Here is a 22,468-nt window from a genome sequence, read left to right as displayed (position 1 = left end):
CCCCCCCCAGGGAACAGCACAGCCACCACCACCTTGAAACAGCCATTACCCCGGGTTTGCAGAATGTGTCAGAACATGGCTGATTTTAACACATATGCTGCATCTAAAATATGCAATATTGTCTGAATGCTCTGAATGAATTGTTGCTTTTTTGCCCATTTGCCTTTCTAATGTCATGCCCACCACTCTTTGTATGTTTGTATGGAAATAGATGAATATACGTGGTGTTAGGTGAATATACAGAATTTTTACATCACAGCTTTTAACTGTCCAGGCAGAGCATGTGTGATATGTCATACATATATATTATCATTTAGATTAAAGTTGTTCCAGAGTAGGTGAAAGTCTTCAGAAATAGTCCTTGAAAAGAAAACATATGTTTTTTTCTTTTTGCTCCAGATTTGGGGAATTCAGCTCTGATTTTCAATTTTAGAACACCTTTGAAGCTTGATATATCTGTACCAATTCATGGGGATAGCATTACAATGACCTGGAATGTTAAATTAATTATCCATACATAAAAATTGATTCATGTGTAGGGACTGAAAGGAGCACTCAACGATTTCTGCTGCTTTGTGTTGACTGCTTTCACAGGTGCATGGACGGCTATTATGGAAACCCTCTGAACAGAGAACCCTGCCGCCCATGCATGTGCCCAGAAGCACCTACAAGCAATAGGTACTTTGCACATTCCTGTTACCAGGACTCTCAATCCGCACAACTAGTCTGCAATTGTCTCGAGGGATATTCAGGTAAAAAGCAAAATAAGGACTGGGTTTGATTCTATTACAATTAATGTAAGAGAGAAAAATGACCATCCCTCCACCCATCCTCTGTTCAGAAATGACAATGAGGTAATGGTAATAAAATAGATAAGAAAAATTAATACTCAAATTTACTGAAATTAGGTGGGGAAGTCCTGACTGAGAAGAGTGGGAATTGTGCAATTAGTGTTTGAAAAAAAGGATTTGCCTATGTGGACACAGTGAAGCAACTGATCAATCTGATGGCAAAGTCTGGAAACCTCCTCCTTTCCAGGGGCACTACATTAACCCTGTGGGGAGAGCCAGGGAGAACTGCAGCTGCTCGTTACCTCTGAACAACAAGTGTTGGAAGCCCAAATCAGAAAAAACAGGGCATCAAAAATTGCTGATAAGATTTCCCAATTGGAGAAAATCTTTCCTCATATGGAAGAATCTTGCTTTGATGTTATGCCCAAAAGTGACCGTTTCACTGTTCAAATGGTCACTTTAGAAATGAGGGTTTTGTTCTCAGCTGTCTCAAATGCAGATATTTTTGCAGCAAATGAATGCCTTTGTTCCTAAGATCCTGTTGACTTAGCTTGAATTTCTGCAGGGAAAACTGAAGCTTTTTCCCTCCCTCTCAGTATTTGAAAGATCTCCAGTGATGGAAGCAAATGCTAATGGAAAACACTGCCAAAAACTAAACCACTGCTGTCATCTTTACTGAGGACAGGTTCCTTTATAAGTCAAGAGCAGTTTTGCTTGAGTAATTCCTGTGGGGCTAAAACGATCCTTGTTGGTACTCACCCAGGGGACTTCTGTCCTCACAAACTACTGTAATCCCAGTGCTGGGCTTTCTTCCTCCTCCTCCTTCCCAGCAAGGCTCTTGGTCACCTCTGTGGCACTGGGCTTACTTCCTCTGAGACTGTGAAAGGCTATGGTCCTGAGGACCACGGTGAAGGAGCAGAGGCCTTGGTTGAGGGTGAGCCAGTGGATGAGGTTGCAGCAACACCAGCCTGCCCAGAAAGGTTTCTGAGATGCAGAGAGGTAGCACCCCAATCAGGGCGGGCATTGGGATGGCGTGCAGAAGTAATTGCCATGGCCAGCAAGCAAGGACAGAGTGTCCCAGAGCTTGTCCGACCTCCTGGGGATCCCCCACTGTATTACAGAAGGGAGGGCAGGTCTGCCGGGCTCTGGGTTGTTCTGGGAAAGGGCAACACCATCTTCCCATGCTGCTGTCGGAATGAAGGCCCAAGGGAAAATCCTGCAAATATGGCCAATGCTCACTACTGCCATTGAAAGGAATTTGCTTGAAAAAGATGTGTGGAGGTGTTGTGTGAGGGAGTACCTATTTGCTCCTACTGAAAGGATTTCTTTGGTAAAGACGACTTGAGTTGAGGAGAGTGCATTTCCATCAGATTTCAGTGTGGGAGATGTAATTTAAACTGGTCATAGGATTAAACGGCAATGGTCTCAAACAGGTGGATATTTTCCATTCAAAATGTGCAATTGGAACAGACAGTCTGAATCTTCTAACAGTATTACTGGAAATTACATGTTTCACTTGAATTCCCAGCAGCCAGCAAATATTTTTACCTTCCTCTCCAACAGGCAACCAGTGTGACAAGTGTCCTAGTGGGTTCTACAAAAACCCAAGCAGCCCCGGACTTGACTGTGCGCTATGTCCCTGCAATAACAACATCGATGTGACAGACCCAGACTCCTGTAACAGGGTCACCGGGGAATGCACCAAGTGTTTACACAATACCCATGGAGCAAACTGCCAGTTCTGCAAACCAGGGTATTTTGGCTCAGCCCTCGATCAAAACTGTCGAAGTAAGTAAGCAACAGCTCTGCAACGGTGTATTGCTGCAAAGAAAAGTTTTAAAGAAATTAGTCTACAGGGAGAGGTTAGCCCTTGGAGGGACAGTAAAAACTAAAGCAGATCGATGGAGCGAAATATGAGAATACTAAATGTATTTATATCCAGTGACACAAATAACTGTTAATATGGCATCTATTAAATTCTTTGTCATCCAAGTCTCACTAAATCTCATACTGAATATCACTTCTAGGAAATACTAATTTGTGAAACAAAATCAGTACTCTGTTAGAAAAATAAATGTGCATTCAGCCCATTCAGGAAGGAATCGAAAGTAAAGGAATCAAAGATAACTGTTTATCCATGTTGCTGACTGATGCCAGCTAAGCAATGCTCAGTTAACCAGATGATCCCTTGTTGAGCTGTCTGCCTCACCAGATGTTTTCATTAAGTGTCTAGAACGACACTGTTGAGGAAATTTAATAGACTCCATGAGGACACTGTAAATAGCTCAGCACTTGTAACAGAAAGGCAGGAGTGTAAGAAAAAGCAAGGCATAAGTTCCTTCCCAACATTTCTCAAAGGCTATTTTCACAAATGTGCCTTATTGAGAGTCTATTTTCTACAAGCCAGACAATTGTAGGTATTTTAAGAAACTTTTTTTTCTGGGAATCTCTTCAAGCCCATTCCTTGTTCATTCTTGGAGATGTCCATTAGAAATAGTTAAGCAAGAGCTTTTGGCTCCTCACAAGGAAGGCTTCTTATCTTACTTGACTTACTGGGGTTTCCCACGCTGGATAATGCTTACTGTAAATCACCTTCTCCTTACCCAGCATATTTAACATTTCATTCTAATAAGATTCAAAATTCACCACACCTTCATTTTTTGTGCTCGTAGTAGAAGTACTGAAAGTTCCCAGTAAGTTTGCTCAAAACTATATATAAGCTATTATAGAAAGACAGGTCAACTGTATGAGATTAAAAATGTGTTCAAGGCTACTGGAAGTAAACCTGCAATATACGCTTTATATACAGCTCTGACTGTCCATCAACTGTCTATATTATCATCTATATTATATTTATATTTATATTTTATCCATATTATATCTATATTATAATTGTCCTTCTTTTTCCAGGGTGCACATGCAATCTGGTGGGTGTTCGCCCTGCCATGTGCCCGGGGGGGGACGCAGTCTGTCTGTGTCATCCAGCCACGGGAGCTTGCCCTTGCCTGCCCAATGTGGTGGGTGTGACATGCGACCGGTGTGCCTCTGGCTACTGGGACCTGGCTAGTGGAAAAGGATGTCAGATCTGTGACTGTGATCCAAAAAATTCCCAAAGCAACCAGTGCAACCAGGCAAGAAAATTACTCTGCTTTCTAGGAACCAGGGTGGTGGTGTTTTGGCATGGCACTGTGGGTACCCTCTTATAAATGAGGATAGTTTTTTGTCACGGTCCCTGAAAACAAGAGGCCTTTGGAAGTTTGCAGTTAGTGGGATCACACTTTGAGCCATTGTATCAAATGTGCTGTTCTCATAACGTGTCTCTTCTAGTAAGCAATTTCTCTTTGCCTGCATGTTTCTTTGTCAAGTGGATCTTAGAAATACTTTGTAAGAAAATGTCACATAGGAAAAAAAACTGTCTCGTAAATAGATGTATACGGAAGAAGGAAGTCCAGGCTTGGACCCAAGAGTCTTATGAGTATTTTTTTATTGTTTAATTTCATAAAGTAGTAGCTGTAGCCATTACATTAATCGTGCCTCATCTATCAGACTGCTACGGTACCTTTTCTTATCTTTAATTCCAGTCCACTTTTTAGGGCTAGAATGTGGAAAAAATAAAACAGTATTTCAGAATAGAGAGGTGAAATTGTGGTCCCATGGAATCAACAGCAATTTTGCTATTGACTTCAGAGCACCAGGAGCTTATCCCAAGCTCTTGATGATGTGCTTTCACATTTTCCTTTCAATATGCTTTCCATTTGTTCCCATTTATTTCGTGGATTTATTATTTTTCCTAGCAAATGTAGCTCTTAAACTCAAAGAACTACTACTGCTTTTCTGTGCTGTACCAGTTATCAGAGCTGTAATTCCCTGCAGTTTAATTTAATAGCTGAATTCCAAAATAAATTTTCTAGGGCAATGTGCGTAATGTACCCTTGAGGTTTTCAGTTACAGTTAATATATCATGTAGTTAAAAGTTGAAATGTTAAGATGAGTAGTTTGCTCCAGCAAAAATAAGAGATTAATCTGTTTTGCAAAGGAAAATGATCCTCTCAGATCATAGTCAGAGGATGAGTTCTCAAAGAGCATCTGTAGACTGGGACTTATAAAATCTTTCATATTAGTAAAGTAAAGCCACCTTTCGAAGTCCATTTGGTTTTCACAACCTTCAGGAGGAAGATGGGAAATGTGGGCCAACACTATATAAACCATGGTGTTTAAAGACTGCGTGCAAGCAGTATCATTGCAGTCCCTATACAGCTATATGACATAAGTTGCAGGAAGAAAAAGAAACCCAGTAAATAATGTGTATCCAGCCCTATGATGCTACAGGAAGTTATTTAATCCTAATTGTCCTTACAGCTTACAGGCCAGTGTCCATGTAAGATAGGTTACAGCGGAAGATGTTGTGATGAATGTGAGGAAAATTACTTTGGCAACCCCCAGATGCATTGCATTTGTAAGTATTACTAAGTGGGGACAACTGGATTAGAAACTGCCTCAAAAGAAACGTTTACCTTTTATATTCATAGGGGAGATGGAACATACATCTAGAGAAGCAGGCTTTCATACATTTGTGTGTATGAGATGGATAAACATGTTGATATTAATTATCTATATTGTTCTTTCTACAGTTATGATGGGACCATGGAAGTTAGAGATGAAGTAGAGCCATTAGCCAGGCAGTCCACTTTGTTCTAACTCAAACACTGGTTTGCTTTTATTGTCTTGAAATGCATGATGGTACCTTTTGCATGTGTTAATCCCACAGAACAGGAACAACTGTATGTAACCTGCTGTCCCTTTCTTGCAGCGTGCGAGTGTAACCCAGAGGGAACCGGCCAGCCCAAGTGTGACAAAGCCACCGGCGTGTGTAACTGCCGCGCTGGCGTCACCGGCCGGTTCTGTGACCAGTGCAGCCGTGGCTTTGAGAAAGACTTTCCCTCTTGCCGTCAGTGTCATCTTTGTTTTGATCAGTGGGATACTGAAATTTCTGCCCTCGCTCAGACTGTTCAGGGGTTAATGAGGTTTGCTGCAAATCTTGAAGATAAAGGAGGACGAATGCCCAGCTGTGACATGCGCTTCAAAGCCTTTGAAGATGCCATTTCCGAAATTGAAAGAATTTTGAGACATCCTGTTCTTTCACTGGAGGCCCTCCCAGGCATCAAGGATTTTCAGGGCTACATTCAGTAAGGGCTCAGCTGCTGCTGAAAGAATCCCCAGCCTTCCCCCAGGCTCCACCAGCCATCCCTACACATCAAGTCCCACTTCTGATCAGCACCCCAATGCATGACTACGAAGTCACTGTTTTCAATAGATCTGTGAACAAAATAATCCTTTTATTTATTATCTATCCCCCACAAACATATACTTAAATGCTGGAATTTTCCAGGTCATCCTAAGGGTTTTCTAAATAAGCCATTACACGTAAATTTTTCTGCTCATTTAGAAATTTATCTCTTGTCCTCTAAATTATTGTGTATCTCAGTTCTAGTTTAAGAACAATCCAGTCTGACTTCTGCATAACTGTCATATCCTTTTCAGACAAAAATTTGCACAAATGGATCCCCTTCGCAGTATGCTCTATGAGCTTCCTGACCTCAACAAGAACATAGAAGACATTGGGGAAGAAGCTGATCTAGTGTATGAACTTCTACAACAGAAAATACATCTGCATGAAAGTTTTCATTACCTGAACTTCAAAGGTAAGGCAGCCAGCAATTAATTGAAATAGGTGAATATTTTCCGTCAAATTTCAGAATGTTTTTCTTACCATCAAACCATACAACATTTCAAAGAACCCTAGATTTTATCTTCCTATGATAGCTCAAAAATGTAAATACTAACAACATTCCAAACTCCCTTTTGTCACAAAATGCCATGATTTCTAGCATCTTAAGTTTCAGATGCATGTGCCAGGATCACATCAGTCAGAAGTCTCATGAATCCCAATGTTTACATCAGGATTTAAAAGCCACTCAGTTTCACCATATAGACTCACAGATCATAGAGTAGAACAGCAAAGGATTTTTTCACCACTTCTTCCTCCTCTTGCTCTTAGCAATACTTAAAGAATGTTGCACAGCAATGGTTTGTTTAATTAAAAGAGAAAGTCATAGTGCAACTTTCTTAGTGTTCCCATGGGAAAGTACATGACTTTATGTGGTAAGGAACTAGCTCTCCATCATGAAAAAATGTGAAGTCAGAACTGAGTTCCTTGCCATTTTTGAAAGAATTACACTGTCTGTGCTTGAGCTAAGTATAGTCTCCATCAGCTGCTAATAGCAGTAATGACAATGTCGCAGATTGATTCCTGGAGAAAGATGGGGCTGTAACAGTCAGGGATCTCAAACAGATGCTAGATCATCCACAGTGGCAGGAGATCGTCAGCAGATTGAAAAAAAAAAGAAGGAAAAGTCAACGGAATACAAAGCCAAGCAAAAAGGAAGAGGGGAAAAGAGGGATTAATTAAGATTTAGGGCTTCCCTGCCTGTTTTACTTGGCAGTGCCCCCGGCGCTGGCTCTTCCGCTCAGAACCCCATGCAAGCGGTCAGCACAGCTCTCCCAGGCTCCGCTTCCCAATTCAACCGTCTTGTGCAGACTCTGAGAAAGGCAGGAAGGCAAAGAGACAATAAATCCCAGGGAGGTCAGTGGATGTGCAGCTGAAGCATCCATGGTGCTCTCTGGTCATGTTCCAAAGCCGCTTCAGCTTTCAGCCTCAGGAGACAGATAAACAGCCCTATAAAAAGCACTTGGGGGTGTGGGGAGGGGAAGACCTTGAATTTAAGCTGAATTTCTGGTCAGGGCCACAAATACTCATTGGTCCTGCTACCAAGCATCTAATAGCACAGAAATAACATTTCCCTCAAGATAACCAGCTTCTCTGGTATCCGGGAGAAAGCCTGGCTCCCTCACCCCATCTTCATTTTGGGACCAGCAGCACATCCTTGGTATGGCTTTGTCTGCTTTTTCCTCTCTCTTTTTTGCTGGGAGAGAGCAGGATATGGCCATGTACACCATCTAATGCATATTTGGCACTTGTGCCCTGGACACATGTTGGGAACAGGCTCCTACCTACCTCTCTTTGCAGAGGATCAGGACTCAGAGACTTCCTCACAAGCATACATTCAGCTGGCTGACCTGGAAGTGTCAATATCTAATGATGAATTAAAATGACTGGAGAAAACTACATAAGTATCCCTAAAAGAATGTTTGCAGTTTATGAGATGTCATTAAATTATGGCTTTCCAGCCTTGGCCCCTGGCTTTGCAGCCACCGTGGTATGGTAATGCAGTGAGTACAGCTTCCTAGGCTCTAAATCAAGCCAGTGCCAAGACGCTGTGTTTAACGTAAAGGAACTTGGAAGCTCTACAGCTCCATCACAAACCAAGCATGAAAAATGCATTTGGGCCACTTAATGCAGAGCTGAACCACTGTAAAATATTCCTGCAATGGAACTGTTGTACAGAAAACAGTCTCTGGCTTAGATATGGAGTTACAGCAGCCTCTTGCCAGGTATTTTGTACTAGGACCTAACTTTAAACTGTACATTGTTTCCAAGAGTTACAAGATAAAATAAACAGCCTTGGTTCCACACGATAACTAAATATTGCTCAGCTTCAATCAAAGCAAGGCCAAGGGCTTTAAAGCCTGATGCAAAGCAGGCAGGACTAGACAACTGCCTTGTCATTAACTTCAACTAGTAACTGAGTCGATTACTAGCACAAAGAGAGATGTTAATCAATGACCTCTAATGCTTTTTCACTGCCGACACATCAGTTCTGGCTCATTGCACATAATTCTGCCTGGGGATTTGGGGACAATTTTGGGTTCTCTGGAGATCTGGGAAGCCTCAACAGCAGCAGCTTTAAATTATGTGTTTTGCAAAAGGCCTGAGTCCTGCAAAAAATGTAATATTCTCCAACCCTTTTAAGTCTGCTTAAGGCAAAGCTTACACTAAGCTTCTTGCTGAAAAGTATTTTTTGCCTGGCCTACAAACTTATCATGGAAATGCTTTTTTTTTTTTTTTTTTAAATGCATCAACCCTGAAATTGGATTTTCCAGAGCCAAAGAAAACTCATAAATTCCAATTTGTAGTCTAAATTTTGGCCTTAGTTCAGCAGACCATTTAACTTTTGGGTGCTATGCTGAACCAACAGGACAAATGCTTTCCTGACTCACAATCAGAGAGCTGATCATTTCATAGGTTTTACAACTGGCAGAAACAGTTCTCCTGCCTAAACTTCAAAACAGCATAAATGACAGGAGCTTTACCAAATCAACAACAGCAGCAATGTATCAGCTACTGATGAATGCCGATCAGTAGCAGTTTGCATCATTAATGGGATTCCTTTTATACTTCTGTATCTTCCATTGGCTTCTCATACACCTTGGACTCTGAAGAATGACATGGGATCTACTGTATTTGCATCTGTTTTAGCAGGTTTTATGAGTATCAATAACTATTCCTGTTTGGCAACTGGCTGAGTAAAGGATTAAAAAGTTTGACTGAGGAAATGACAGCTCCTGTCCCTCCCTGCTGTCCCAAATCAAACACCAGAGACAACAAACTGAATCATCTGTCACTCATCATTTGTCCAGAATTCAAGTAAATACATTAATTAAATGCAACCAAACTACAGTTGGTACTAAACCCTATTTCTGCTGCTACAGAGGCCATCAGCAACATTAGGAAACACTTTGAAGTATCATTGCTGGCAGAACAGAAGACCAGTGGGACAACCCCTATTGTGAGATATTCAGAGTACGCCAGGAACCACGCGCTTGCTATGCTGGGCCATCAGGCCTTGAAAGCAAGCAATGTGTTGGAACAGCTCAAGATGATCAAGAGCCTCAACATCCAAAACTTGAATGAAAAGGTAGGCGCTGTGAATTTTGAATGTGAGCTAAATAAAAATCTCTTTTTTTGATGCTCTTAGCAGGTTTTATTTTAAAAGGGTGCTTACATGCATTTTTAAATTTGGAAAATGACACTTCCCTGGCACAGACATGCAGTCATGTCAGAAACAGCTGCACTTCTCAGCTGTGGTTATTACCACCCGTCTGGAAACCATTGCTCCCAGGGCAGACCCAGCACAAGGAACTGTTTAAGCACTCTCTAGTCTCAAGAGAACATCAGTGTAAATTCATAAAGATTAAGCCCAGTCTTCCCCATCAGTAACTTAAACTAAACAGAACAACTTTGCTCTGGAGTAGATGAGGAGTGCTCACGTATCCTTTGCATCACCCATGGGAGAGGAAGGGATTTCTGCCTTTCTGCAGGGCGGCAATGAATACCTGATAGCACCTTCAGCCAGCCCTGCCAGATCTGGAAGAGATCATCCATCTAGGCCTTTAGTCTCAACATCTGTGTCAAACTCTACAGAGGGCTAGACATGGTACCACGTTGTGTAAGAGGTGCTCTGGATCCTCTAGAACAAGCCATTGACCCATGTGCTAGATATGGACAGGGGATAATTTCAGCCCTTTTGCCATAGAGGAGTGAAGCAAGGGTCTTAGTGCAACACATGGAGCCCAACAAATGGCTCCTGCAAGGATGCTCGGAGCCATGGGCTGCTGTTGCATGCTTAAAGTCTGGGGAGGAGGACCCGTAACGAACAGCAACACCCATCTTTGGCGAGACCAGACCACCATCAGTTTGGGAAAATTCCATCCTATGTTCAATGTTCATATGATGTCAAACATCTTCCTTCCCCCAGGAGTGTATCACAGGCCCCCAGAGGAGTCCTGACATAAGCATCTTCCTTATTGCAGATCTGTGGTGTGCCAGGAGACCAGCTCTGTGTCACAGCAGCCTGTGGGGGAGCTTTGTGCCGGGACAGTCACGGACTCAGGCAGTGCGGTGGCCCAAACTGCAGCGGAGCTCTTCCTCTCTCCACTGATGCCTTCAGGAAAGCTGACGAGACTGCTATGTTGCTAAATAACTTGACTACTCAGCTACGGGAACCTGAGAATCAGGTGCTGTATATCAAACCTACATTTGTTCAGTGAAATGGGTGGAGGATGAGATTTGGAAGGTCACAACTCTACAAAACCTCACCTGCTCCTTGGACAAAGGGCAGTGACATAGCAACGGACCCTGTCCCAACATCACAGACCTATCATTGTTCAGTACCAGGAGTATTAGGTGCCAGTCCCACCACGAGACTGTGGCTCTAGGTATGCCTTCCTCTTCCTCACAGCTGCCAAGATCTCACAGGTCATGGTGCCCTGTGCCTATGGAAGCTGGGGGAATCAGGCTAGTATTGTTTATATTTCTACTGGGAAAGATTCAAATGGCACCATTTGTCAGTAGCCTGAGTATGGCCCGTGCTTATTGCAATGGGATTATTACTTTGCATAGTGTTAAGCTCTATTTATACAACTTCATATGACTATTATGTTTGCCATTAAATAATTTTTTCAAATAATTTCAAGACGAAGCTTTTCTGCCCCTGGTGATGCTTAGAAGGGCATTAAGTATTCAGCCGTATTGCACAGTAGCATTGAAAAATAAGCAAAGTGCGGCCAATGCAACCTGTGCCAAGGAAACAAAACGGACAAATCCCAAAATACCAGTAAAGACAGTTTGTTCTCATTAACAATCAGAGATGATGCCTGTTACAGTTATAGGCAAAACACATTTTCCAACAGAAATGTCATTCTGCTGTGGCTTTGTTCTGTCCCTGCAGGGTGCCGGGGCATCCATTTCCTCTCTTTAAAATGCTTGTGACACTCTGCATCACAGCTAACGGGTTTAGAAATGAGCAATGGGGGCACATGCCTGAGGCCCCAAGACACTAAGGGGTAGCAGCAAAAGGCATCTGCCGAGGTGGTGAGGGCCAGGCTGCCGAGTGCCGGGCTGTCAGGATGTGGCCTTTGGCACTCACAAGCTTCAGCCAGCTCTGTGATAATACGAGTGAAGTATTTTGAGATGTTTCAGAAGTGAAAACACCACCATTTTTCTTGTTGCGTGGGGAAACAGTGAATCTTTTCCCTCCACAGACTGCAGAGAGGCAGTACCTGTGCATCTCCTTAGGGCAAAGCATCACTCCTAGCAAAGCAAAATATTGTTGGAATTCAATGACTGATCTAAAGCTCTCATTTAAATTATCAAGAATACTAATTTAATGGCAAAATGTAACTTTTAAAGACAAGCCTTAAACTCTACCTTCCTTATTTGGGTACTCTTAAGTGTATTTTTAACAGCAAGTCCAATGTGAAAAGGCAAATGAAATTACGTGCCTTTTCTGTACTGAATCAGATCACTGACGTGCTGCAGTACTGCAACAGAAAATAACAGTCAGAACCTCCTTTTAGAAACGGAAGTGGCTGTGGTTTAGCAGTGGTTGTGGAGAGAAAAAAATGCTTGATTGAAGCTTTTTCTGGGACCAGATGAAGGCCATGATGTGGCAACTTCTGGAGCTCCCCAAAGGGGTCTCCTACTACTTTTCAAAGCCACATGAAGTGATTCCAGCTGAGGCATGGATCGAAATTATCTTTGTGTCAGAGCTCAACTTGCCAAGCAATGATTGACAACCTCCAGAAAGTGGCACTGCTATTTCTAATAATATTTCCAGGTTGAAAGCATTAGAAAAATGGCAGAAGACAGCAAGTTGAAAGGCTTAGAATTTAATGGACAACTGGAGAGGGCTAAGAATCAAATTGAAGTTGACAGAGAGATCACTAAGAAGTTCATCCAAAAAGTGAAAGAATTCTTGTTAGGTAAATATGCAAAGTTTTTTTTCACTAATTTTTAATATATATTCCAATATAATATAGCATAAGAGACAGCCAGAAAACTATCTAGCTGTATACACATGAAATTTCTTGTCTATCTCCTGATCTGTGCAACTTTTTTTCAATCCCTTCTTTTCTAGTGCTCCTTTCTTCCAGGTGACCATACTTTGTATTCATTTTCCAATAGATCTGTTACATTCTGATTGTCATCTTTTGTTATGCTTAATTGTGCTTAATTTGAAGCATGCAAGTAATTCCCTCAGTTCCTGGTTTATCTGAATAAAGGACTACTAAGATAATTTCATACAACATATAATGACCAGGCATGTCCAATGCATCCTCAAATTGTTATTCCACCCCCTTCTTCCAGGCCCGTAAATAGACCCTCTCCTTAGGGAGCGTGGGAATTAGGACACATACCGCTCCATCATCTCCGTAAAGCTGTAACTTGAGGAATCAAAGGATTCTGGTAGAACTTCACAGCTCTCATAAAAAAATAATAAAACAACCATATATACCCTAAGACTTTTTCCACCCTCACGATTGCAGAAAAATGCCGTAAGAAATGGACCCTAAGTTTTTTTTTACCAGATGCACATCAAAGGAGTTCAAATGTGGTGGGATTTGTTTAATCTCTTGAATGTAGCTGATCTCATAAATTTCTAAGGATTGGACGTTGGCAGTCCTTTGGCATTCATAGCTCTACATCCAAATGCGAGCGGGGGCAGAGGACTTCTTTTGTTTGGGAAAATTTAAGTTATTTTATTGAATTGGAAGAAAAACTCCATTTGAAGTCCTTAAGATTCTCAGATTTTTATTTGATAGCAATTGAAAATTCCCCTTTTGGCTCTTCTATGTTTCTGAGTAGACATACAGCATTTACTAACAATTATAAAAGCATTTTTTCGTGAATTTTTGTTTTGTAAATTTAAGTTTAAGAACAGTAACAGCTGAGATGCGTACAGTGACATTAAATCTGCTGTACCCTACTCTGACACAAATGGTAATTTTAGATTAATATATTTCTACAGAAAATAGTTCTCAGGGATGCACTACTGTTTGTACAGTAAATGTCTTCTATTTAATTCTTGGTGAGTTACTTTGGAGCATTAGCACAAACATTTGTTTCAACTGGTTTATCACCCAAGGTCTTGTCTGTAAAGGGAAGTGAGCAGAAAACAGAAATCATGATGACACTTCACAAGGCGTTGACTATTCTGTGTGCCTGTGCCTCTTAGCAAAGAACTAGGATGAGCTCGTTTGTAAGGGGAGTTGTCAAAAGAAATTTTTTCTACTGTAAATTCCCATCCTATCTCAGTCTGACCCAAGTTCCCTCTGTAGCTTAGCCTTTCTCATTAACCAGCGAAGGAACCACTTTCTCAATATTGTGTCGACTCCAGGGAAGGGATTACACCCACTGGCTGGCTTGGAAAGCTCCATTCACACCCCAATCTCTCCAGCACCTCTTTGATCTGGGGACCAAGGGAGAAATGGACTCTGACACATCTAGCTGTGCCATGCACCGATTTAAAACCTTCCATGGGCTCAGTTCTACATCAGAATTTTAATAACCCAGTTCAAAGTGGGTTCAAATCCTCATTTTAGCCAGTTCTGACAACACTAACAGCAGTACCTGGAAGCAGAATATTAAATTCAAAATGTTGGAGATAATTCTCTTACCCCCTTGCTGTGCCTGTCAGCTTTATTCTCCCACATAACTCAAAGGGTAGGCAGCCATAATGATCATTTACATTTCACTGGGAGGAAAGAGCTGCTTCAGGATACCTTCAGCTCCATTTCTGTTGCAGATGAGAGCGCGCCTCCAGAAGACATTGAGAAGGTGGCAAATTATGTTCTGCAAATAAACCTTTCCCTGACTCCACGAGAGCTCACAGGCATGCTTGGCAAAATCAGGAGCATTATGAACCACTGTGAAAAGTACAAACTGAGTGCAAATAAGAGAAACAGAAAAAGGGAGGAAGCTCGGACGCTGCTGGTGGAGGCACAAGAAGCAGAGTGAGTAGGGTATACTTGTATTGATGTGCCAACTCCAGCTCGGGGGGCACTGGGCATGCTAGGACTGCCCCATACCCCAGGCAGTATCCTAGTAACACTGGAGGAAAAGTTCAGATGACAGCAGATTTCGGCTTGCCGTTTCCACAGGGCCTTTCCAGCAGGAACAAGCCACGACTGCTTGAGCTGTGGGAGCCAACAGGCCGCAGGGAGGCAGCTCCCGCCAGCTCTTGGCTCCTCTGCCTGCTGAGTCAAAGAGGCCAAAGCAGCCACTTACTTCCACACTGGACCTAGTGTAACATTACATCTGGTTCACTAGGAGGTTTAAACATGGGTGAGAAAGAACCAACAAGAATTGGGGAGGGAGAAAATATGTTCACCTGTGTTTTCCTTACTCCCAGTGCACCACCAGGCAGCCCACAGCATCCAGCCTCACCTTTAATACAGCAGCTCACGTGCTCCCACACGGAGTCCCTTACTGAGATTTTGCTTTGCCAACTCACGAACCACAATTTTAACAGTGGTTGTTGGACTCAAGGGAACATTTCTGCATGTGAGCATGGGTGCATTTGAAACGTGTTCTTGCTTTGCTCTCTACACCATGATACTACACGTTCTTCTATTTTTCCATTTTAGCAAAGCAGCTAAAGCTCTTCCACCTGTGGATGAAATTAATAATAAACTAAAAAATGTTGTGAAGTCCCAAGGACACTCCAAAAACACCTTCATAAAGTTAAATGAGGAGATACGAGGCATCAGAACGCAAATCTCACAGGTATCTTGCTGTAAATCTTTTTATTTACTATATACATTTTAGAAAAAGACACTTCATCGCAAAGTTTCCTCAGTGTAAACTTAAATAAATAAAACTAGAACATCATGCAGATATGACACTGACTCCATAATGTTTAAGGGTCTCTTCTTAATCGACATTAATCTCCCTCATTACCACGCTCTACAAGCTGGATGGACATTGCATAAGAAACCACAGCCTTCAATTGCTCTGTTTTAGGCTGAGAACCAAATGAACAAGACAAGCGACGAACTAAATGACTTGTCAGCAAAACAGTCAGAGATGGAAGATGAAATTGCCACATTGCAGGCAAAAATGCTGATGAACAAGAATCAAGCTACAAAGGCAAGAGCAGAGGCAGAAGCAGCACACAAGCAAGCCCAGAATATTGATAATGTGAGCCTTTCTGTCACATGTTAAGGGAAAAAAAGATTCCCTCCATGTTTAGTAGTACTTTTGATTCAGAAGTGTAATTGCATTACCCTGCTCTCCTCAAAACTGTTAATGTTTTCCTTATGCCACGCAGTGTAAAATGTCACAGGTTAAGAATAATTTCTTTTTTTTATTTTAAGGCTTCTGGCATACAACACTTCTGTTTGCCTGAATGAAAGAAAACATACACATTTCTCTGGCTACTCGGTGACATTTTTCCTTGCAGTGTGTATAAGACTCATAGTCACCATGGGCACCAGTAAACACAACAGAACAAATCACAAAACCAGATATTAAGATTTGTGATGGAAGCAGCCTGCCCATTCATCCCATGCCATTTTTCTTCAGAGAAAATTGCTGTGGGAGTTACTTGGAGTTTTTGGTTGGCTGACTGCTTTTCAGTAGCTCCAATTTTTGAGACTGCAGCTAGAAATTTGCTAAAATTGCAAGGAGAACCAGGCACCCTCAGGGCAAGCTTGGAGCATGACCAAGCTTCCAGGTTATAAGAAACCTAGTCGAAATCTAAGCTGCAGGCTCAACAGCAACCTAAATCAGCAGGGAATGGACCAGCCAGTAAAAATTACTATGGCCAAAAATGTAAAAAAAAAAATCCAATGTTGCTACATATAATTAATTAAATTTTAATTAATTCTCATGCCAAAATGAAATTTACAGAAAAGCCCTATTAAAAGAAGTAAAAACAGTAGAAGCTTTAAAAATCTTAAATGATATTGTCTTTACGTCCCCACCCCCTTAGATTATTACACTGGCAGTTCGTTTTAATTGATTTTATCAGGTTTACAAAGCATTGTTTAATGTACACTCATGGATTTTTTTTTTTTTTTTTAAGATTTAAGAGAATGAGAGATTTAAAGCTTGGTTCAAAGAGGATGGTAAAAAAATTTCCTTCAGTATGCCAGATTAATTATGAGATGCTCTTAAACTAAGTAACGGCATTTTGTTACAGGAATTTGCTGACATTAAAAGAAAGTACATCATTCTTCAAGAAAAGCTGAAAGCCCAAGGAACTCCAAAAGTAACACTAGAAAAAGTGAAGCAGCTGAAAGAAGAAGCAGAAAAACTGGCTGAAGAGACTGAAAAAAAAATTAAAAGATTAACAGGTGGTGTTCTTACTTCCATAGAGAGCAGTGAAAATTGTGACAGTCATGAATTAAACTGAAGTCCCTGCCGACAGACGCTAACAGACTAAATTCACCTGAAATAAGATTTAAAACAATTTTACTGGTGAAAATCCCTGCTTGAAGCTACTCGAACAGTTTAAAAGTAGTTGAATTGAGTTGTCTCATGTACTTTTTCTGACATAAATTGGTTGCTATAAGCAGAGTTTAAGAAGTATCCACACAGGCACTTCCAGTGATTTGATTCAGACAGTTTAAAAACAGGACAAGTGCAAAATCTGCATAAAACTTGGCTGCAGTTTTAGCTGGAAGCCTTGATTTATGCACTTCCTTTGGGCATTTGGACCTTAAATCTTTCCTCTGCGCTCTCTCTTTTCTTACATCACCTGAGTGATGGCCTGTGTTACAGAGCTGCAGAGTAGCTGTTTTCCATCACTCCATACTTGTTCCCCTTCAGACATTATCTCTGATCAATGGCAGAACAAGCCAGGTACAAATACCGACTTGCGGAGACTGAAGCTGATGTGCCCTGGACCTGCAGGGCCATGGCTGAGAGGCAGAGGAGTCACGGGCAGCAGAGACCATGGCTGCTGTGGCTGTACCGGCACTGGTTCTCACATAGCCCCTCGGGTGGGTTTAGAGGGTCACCAAAAAGGAAGAGCACATCTCATGTAATTGCACACAGGGAACCTAATTCTGCCTGTAGTGAAGGTCTGGGCATTCCCATTGGGAATCTTTGGGACTAGGATCCTGCCAGGTTTGACATCCGAAAATACCGTGTAACATCAGCAAAACTGAGACAGAACCTCTATCCCAGGAGCAAATTCTTCAGGACAGGAGTCAAATATTTTGAGCATACACCCTGAAGAGAAGCATTAAGAGCATCTCAGTCACTCCCAATGCCCTGATGATAAGTGCATTGGAAACAGGCAGTGAATAATGTGGTTTTGACTCATTGCCAGTATGTTTACATTCGTGTCGCTTCACAGGGACCATCAGAAAACATTCCTGTAAATGAGGGGGACCTAAGCCCGTTACACCCAAACTGTCTAGGCTTTACACACACCAGTGGACACACTGTTCCTCAGAGTGTTTCCATTTAATCCAACTCTTAAGAGATCCCTGTCCTGCCCCATCCTAGTTGATGGACAAAAGCACATACTGAGAAATTGATTTCTTTAAGGCTGTCATATTTCTCTTGCTATTTTGAAGCCAGACTTTTCTCTCCAGTTGCATATACAACATTCCCCATTTGAAATGGGCTTAGTGACTCTAAAAGTGCTGGGAAAAGGAACGCTGTTAACCCTGGATTTTACTTACTCAACAAATATGAGCATCACTGCATGTCTCTACTCTTCCAGATTTGGAGAAGAAGCTTCAGGACCTGAATCAAACCAAACAAGACAAGGCAGAGCAACTGAGACAACTAGAGGAACAAGTGATAGCCATTAAAAATGAAATCACGGAGCAGGAAAGCAAGTATGCAACATGCAAAAGTTAGGACTTGAACAGACCATCAGGTAAAATGCAACTGAAGTCTCCATGCTTACCACCTCCTGAGCTTCCTGGCATGGAGGGCTGTCCTCTGTAAATACATCTGAAGGTGCCTGTAGTATTTTGGCACAGTGAATAAGGTAATTTTCTCTTGGTTTTTTGTCCAGTTGAGTTTATATGGAAATAGGAAATACCTTTTAATAAACCAGCTGAATGAGTAATCAGGAGGTAGTGTCGGGGAGCTCTGTAATGCACTCCTGTGCACAGCCTAGGGCTTTGCACTGTAGGGGGTTGGAAATGCAGAGGGATTGCTCAGAGAGCTGCAGGTAACTGCCTCACAGACAGACTCCCTACACCCTGTGTCTTCTGCAGAACTCTTCAATAACCTGCGGCTGCGCCTCGACCCTGCATGGGGCTGCACAGACCGGGATGGAGTGATACAGATGAAGGGCTGCGGGCTTCTGTAGCCATCTCTGCCGACAACCGGCGGCGTCCCCAGGGTACCATCACTCCTCCATCCCCATCTCTTCACTGAGACACAGCAGGGGGGGCACTAGGAACCCCTGAGCATGTGGGGGTCCCCCTATGTTCACTGAAAATGTACAGCGACAGGCAGTACCTCTGTGCAGCGCTGGGCCATTAGAGGTGGGCGACAGGCAGCCAATTCCCCAGTGCCCACTGGATGGCAGTGCACAGAAGCATAATGCCGAAAACAACTTCAAAATAATTTGTCAATGCCCCTCCTGCAATGCCTATATTTCTAATGTTTATAAGGGGTTTCCCACATTTTTCGTTAACGCAACCAATGACTGGAGAATAACTCCAGCTCTTAGGTTTAAGCAGTGAGCCTAAAGGGCCACAAAAGTTGAAAAACAGTTTCTCCAGCTCTTCTCCCACATGCAGCACTTCACAGAAGACAGGGTTCAGTTCACTCAACAGTTTCTTGTAGCCATAAAGAACACATGAATTGTCCTAAATTTTAGTTTATATTTCTTTTTTTTTTTTTTAATATAAAGAAGGAAACTGGGGCTAAGCAAATGCTACAGAAGGGCTAAGGTTTTAAAAAGACTGAAGGGAGCTACGCCTCAGTTTCAAAATCCCACCCTTGGTATACATACTCCTGCAGGACACTGAACAGACTGGCTTTTTCTCAGTTAAATCCAGTCGTATCATTCCCGGCTGGACTGTCCCACAGTGAGCATCCATCATGGACTTCATTCAGCTGGGTGAGGAGCCCAGCGCTGCTTCAGAGCTCTGATGCAGCCCAGACCACATCTGTAAAACAAGGAATGCTCTGCAGGAATACGGGCTCTTAGTGTTTACCAGTCCTCATGCCAGCAGCACCCTTAAAACTATCCTTATCTAAAAGCAAGCATTGTTTCAATCCAACGGAGATAAACCTTCCATAGTTATCACTCTGTGTTTAGGAGAGCTAAAGTAGCATTTGTATGCGGTGGGGGGCTTGGGTGGGAATTGCTGGCACAGATGAGATTTCAGAGATATTTCTCTAACTCAAACCAGCTGTGCTCCGGGGCAATGTGCAACATGCATTACCCATATAATAGCTTCTATTGTGCAAATGATGGAATCAAATCATAACTTCGATATAATCTAACAAAGACACCTGAATGCAGGTATGCACGTAATTTGCGGTTTAGCTTTTTCTGAATTTTAGCACTTTAAAAAAATCACCTGTGAGGTGTGAGGCTTCTTTATAAGTTACTAGGCTGTAATTAGATGAGTGTGTTTAGATTGACTTTGCCATCATGAAATCGAGCATCTCTGTTTTACATGAAGCACACAACTCACTCAGCTGCTCACACACGAGTCTCCAGGTAATGAAGGCTTTCCTGTGGGTTTTAATGCGGCCCTGCTGCACCGCAACTGAAACAGGCAAACTAAAGCACTCAGATGGAAATTCCCAATTGCATATAAGCCAAAGTTATTTCATTCATGGCTTTAAAAATCTGAATTCACAAGCAGAAAGTTGAAAGAGAACTTCCTCCTAAAATCCACTGTTGGCTGTGAGTGTTGCCATATGGCTTTTGACAAGCCCCGAGGATGAGAAGTCTGTAAACACAATGCTGTTAAACAGGCCTGGAGGGGAGATGTATCCATGGGGGGAAACAGAAGTCACTGGAAGAGAAACGGAAACAGGAAAAAGAAAGTCAGCGTGGAGTCTAACCTCCCCTGCCTTCCTCCAAGCATGCTCAGGCACACAAAGCGAGCAGACCTGATGGGGCCAGAAGCTACCGAACACCAAATCCATCCTGTGTCAGCTTCTGAAGTTTGCAACCATGCAGCTTTCCCCACTGGAAGTAGTACAAAAACTTTTAAAGTGTTTTTGCAAAGTTAATTTGTGGGAAAACGCTGTATCTAAATCAAAATTGCCTATTTTTAGTTCCCCCTGGCCATCTTTCTGGTGGGCAGGAGTGGCTTCAGAAAACTGTTTCTTGAAAAAAAAATATTTAAATCACTATCTTGCTGTAGAGCATTTTGCCTTCAATGACATTAATCAAAATGCAAACAACACTTAACCAAACCCACAAATATATATTTAATAATCAAATATATATTTAATCAAAAATTATCCCATCAGCTCTATTTGCTAGGCATTCCACCACTGCAGTGTTATAAAAAAAAGAGTGATCAAGTGGGTTCCACTGAGGTCAAATTCTGAAATTTGGTTCTTTGAGAAGACTTCCAACCCAGCACAAACACAGACACCCCAAGGCTGTAAAGCTGCTTCACCAACCGCAAGGAAAGGACACAACACAAACCTGAATTTTCATCAGCTGAAGAATCAAATTAAAATACTCCCACTCGCTATTGCTCACGAGCACTGCAGAGAGGGATGGACACCAACAAGTTCACTGCGCCTCATTACTCACACAGTGATTGCTGGTGGTTTCAGCTACTTCTGAAAGGTGACCATGGTCATGGGTGATGGTGGTCACCCCAGTCCGTGGCTACAACTCCAACTAGATCCCTGACACACCACACAGCAGGGTCACGCTAGGCGCGTTGTCACACAAGCGCAGCATATTGTCACACCGTCCATGGCAAAGCAGGAAAGAGCCTAACCACCCCAGCAAGGAGCTCCTGAGGGCAACTTTAGCCCATTTTAGATTTAGGGGAGGACGGACCTTCTACAAGGCTATGAAACAGAAAAAGAAAAAAAGAAAAAAAAAAAAAAAAGAGGAGAAAACGCCTATGCAAATTGAAAAAATACAGGACAGAAAATAATCCAGCGGCAATGAAACACTCTGTCCTTGCACAGTCACACATGGAATGATGCTGCTGCCCCTCTGCCATGGACTGGAGGAGTGTCTAACCACAGTAGAGTAAAACATTTTCTGTTAGCGGGACAAAAATGTTTGTTGTACTGAGGCTTAAAAACAAAGCCCTGCTGTGATTTACATGACAAGATTATGAAACTAAATTAGTTCTGTGAATTTAGAAGATCACATTGCAGAAGAGATTTAGAATTACAATACCTGCCCCATCACTTTAAAATGGTTTAATTTCCCAGATACCTTTAATGAAACAGCCCCACAACTTCTTCATTCGGGAGTACTGGGTTATGTTTCAGACCTGGTGTTTAACCTTTAGGGCAAGTCACTTGGTATCTCTCTGTTTCTGCTTATCCATCTGTAAAATGAGAATGAACATATTTACCTACCTCGGCAGGGTTTGCTGGGACAGACAGACTGTGGTGTGTTTCCACTCCGGCACTGCAAATAACGAGGGCAAAGTGTTCTTGAGGGACACGGGTACCTGGTAAAGATTTACACAAGTTTACGTGTTACACGTGCACAAGCAAAACGCAGGCGTATAAACCCAGGCATCTGTCCCAGCTTGTGCTCAGCTAGGGCTGCGCTCTTCAAGCATGTCCCTTCTTTGTACCAGCTCCTCGGCGTTTATTTACCCGTAAACCTTTCCCCTGTGTGCCGAGGGGACTCTGCCACCAGCTGACAAAGCCCCCGTGTCCCCAGGGGAACCAAAGTGAGAGGCTGGGAGTGTGGGGGCAGCTCCAGCACAGCCATTCACTCCTCACAGCCGCCCCTGGG

General features: G+C 42.4%; 1 protein-coding gene across 1 annotated transcript in view; it reads left to right on the top strand.

The window, feature by feature from the left end:
- Positions 1 to 18,405, top strand: part of LAMB4 (laminin, beta 4) — a 42,754-nt gene extending 24,349 nt beyond the window's left edge. The window contains exons 20-33 of the mRNA XM_009890865.1: positions 595 to 752; positions 2,355 to 2,579; positions 3,702 to 3,922; positions 5,151 to 5,247; positions 5,602 to 5,977; positions 6,333 to 6,493; positions 9,462 to 9,667; positions 10,563 to 10,766; positions 12,368 to 12,512; positions 14,336 to 14,543; positions 15,177 to 15,315; positions 15,553 to 15,729; positions 16,733 to 16,886; positions 18,266 to 18,405. Coding sequence (XP_009889167.1) covers positions 595 to 752; positions 2,355 to 2,579; positions 3,702 to 3,922; positions 5,151 to 5,247; positions 5,602 to 5,977; positions 6,333 to 6,493; positions 9,462 to 9,667; positions 10,563 to 10,766; positions 12,368 to 12,512; positions 14,336 to 14,543; positions 15,177 to 15,315; positions 15,553 to 15,729; positions 16,733 to 16,886; positions 18,266 to 18,405 — 2,611 coding nt within the window. The remainder of the gene's footprint in view (positions 1 to 594; positions 753 to 2,354; positions 2,580 to 3,701; positions 3,923 to 5,150; positions 5,248 to 5,601; positions 5,978 to 6,332; positions 6,494 to 9,461; positions 9,668 to 10,562; positions 10,767 to 12,367; positions 12,513 to 14,335; positions 14,544 to 15,176; positions 15,316 to 15,552; positions 15,730 to 16,732; positions 16,887 to 18,265) is intronic.
- The last annotated feature ends 4,063 nt before the right edge of the window (positions 18,406 to 22,468 follow it).

This window comes from Charadrius vociferus, unplaced genomic scaffold (assembly GCF_000708025.1).
Source record: "Charadrius vociferus isolate BGI_N301 unplaced genomic scaffold, ASM70802v2 scaffold958, whole genome shotgun sequence".
NCBI classification, from domain to species: domain Eukaryota; kingdom Metazoa; phylum Chordata; class Aves; order Charadriiformes; family Charadriidae; genus Charadrius; species Charadrius vociferus.
This window is presented reverse-complemented; position numbering and strand designations above follow the sequence as displayed.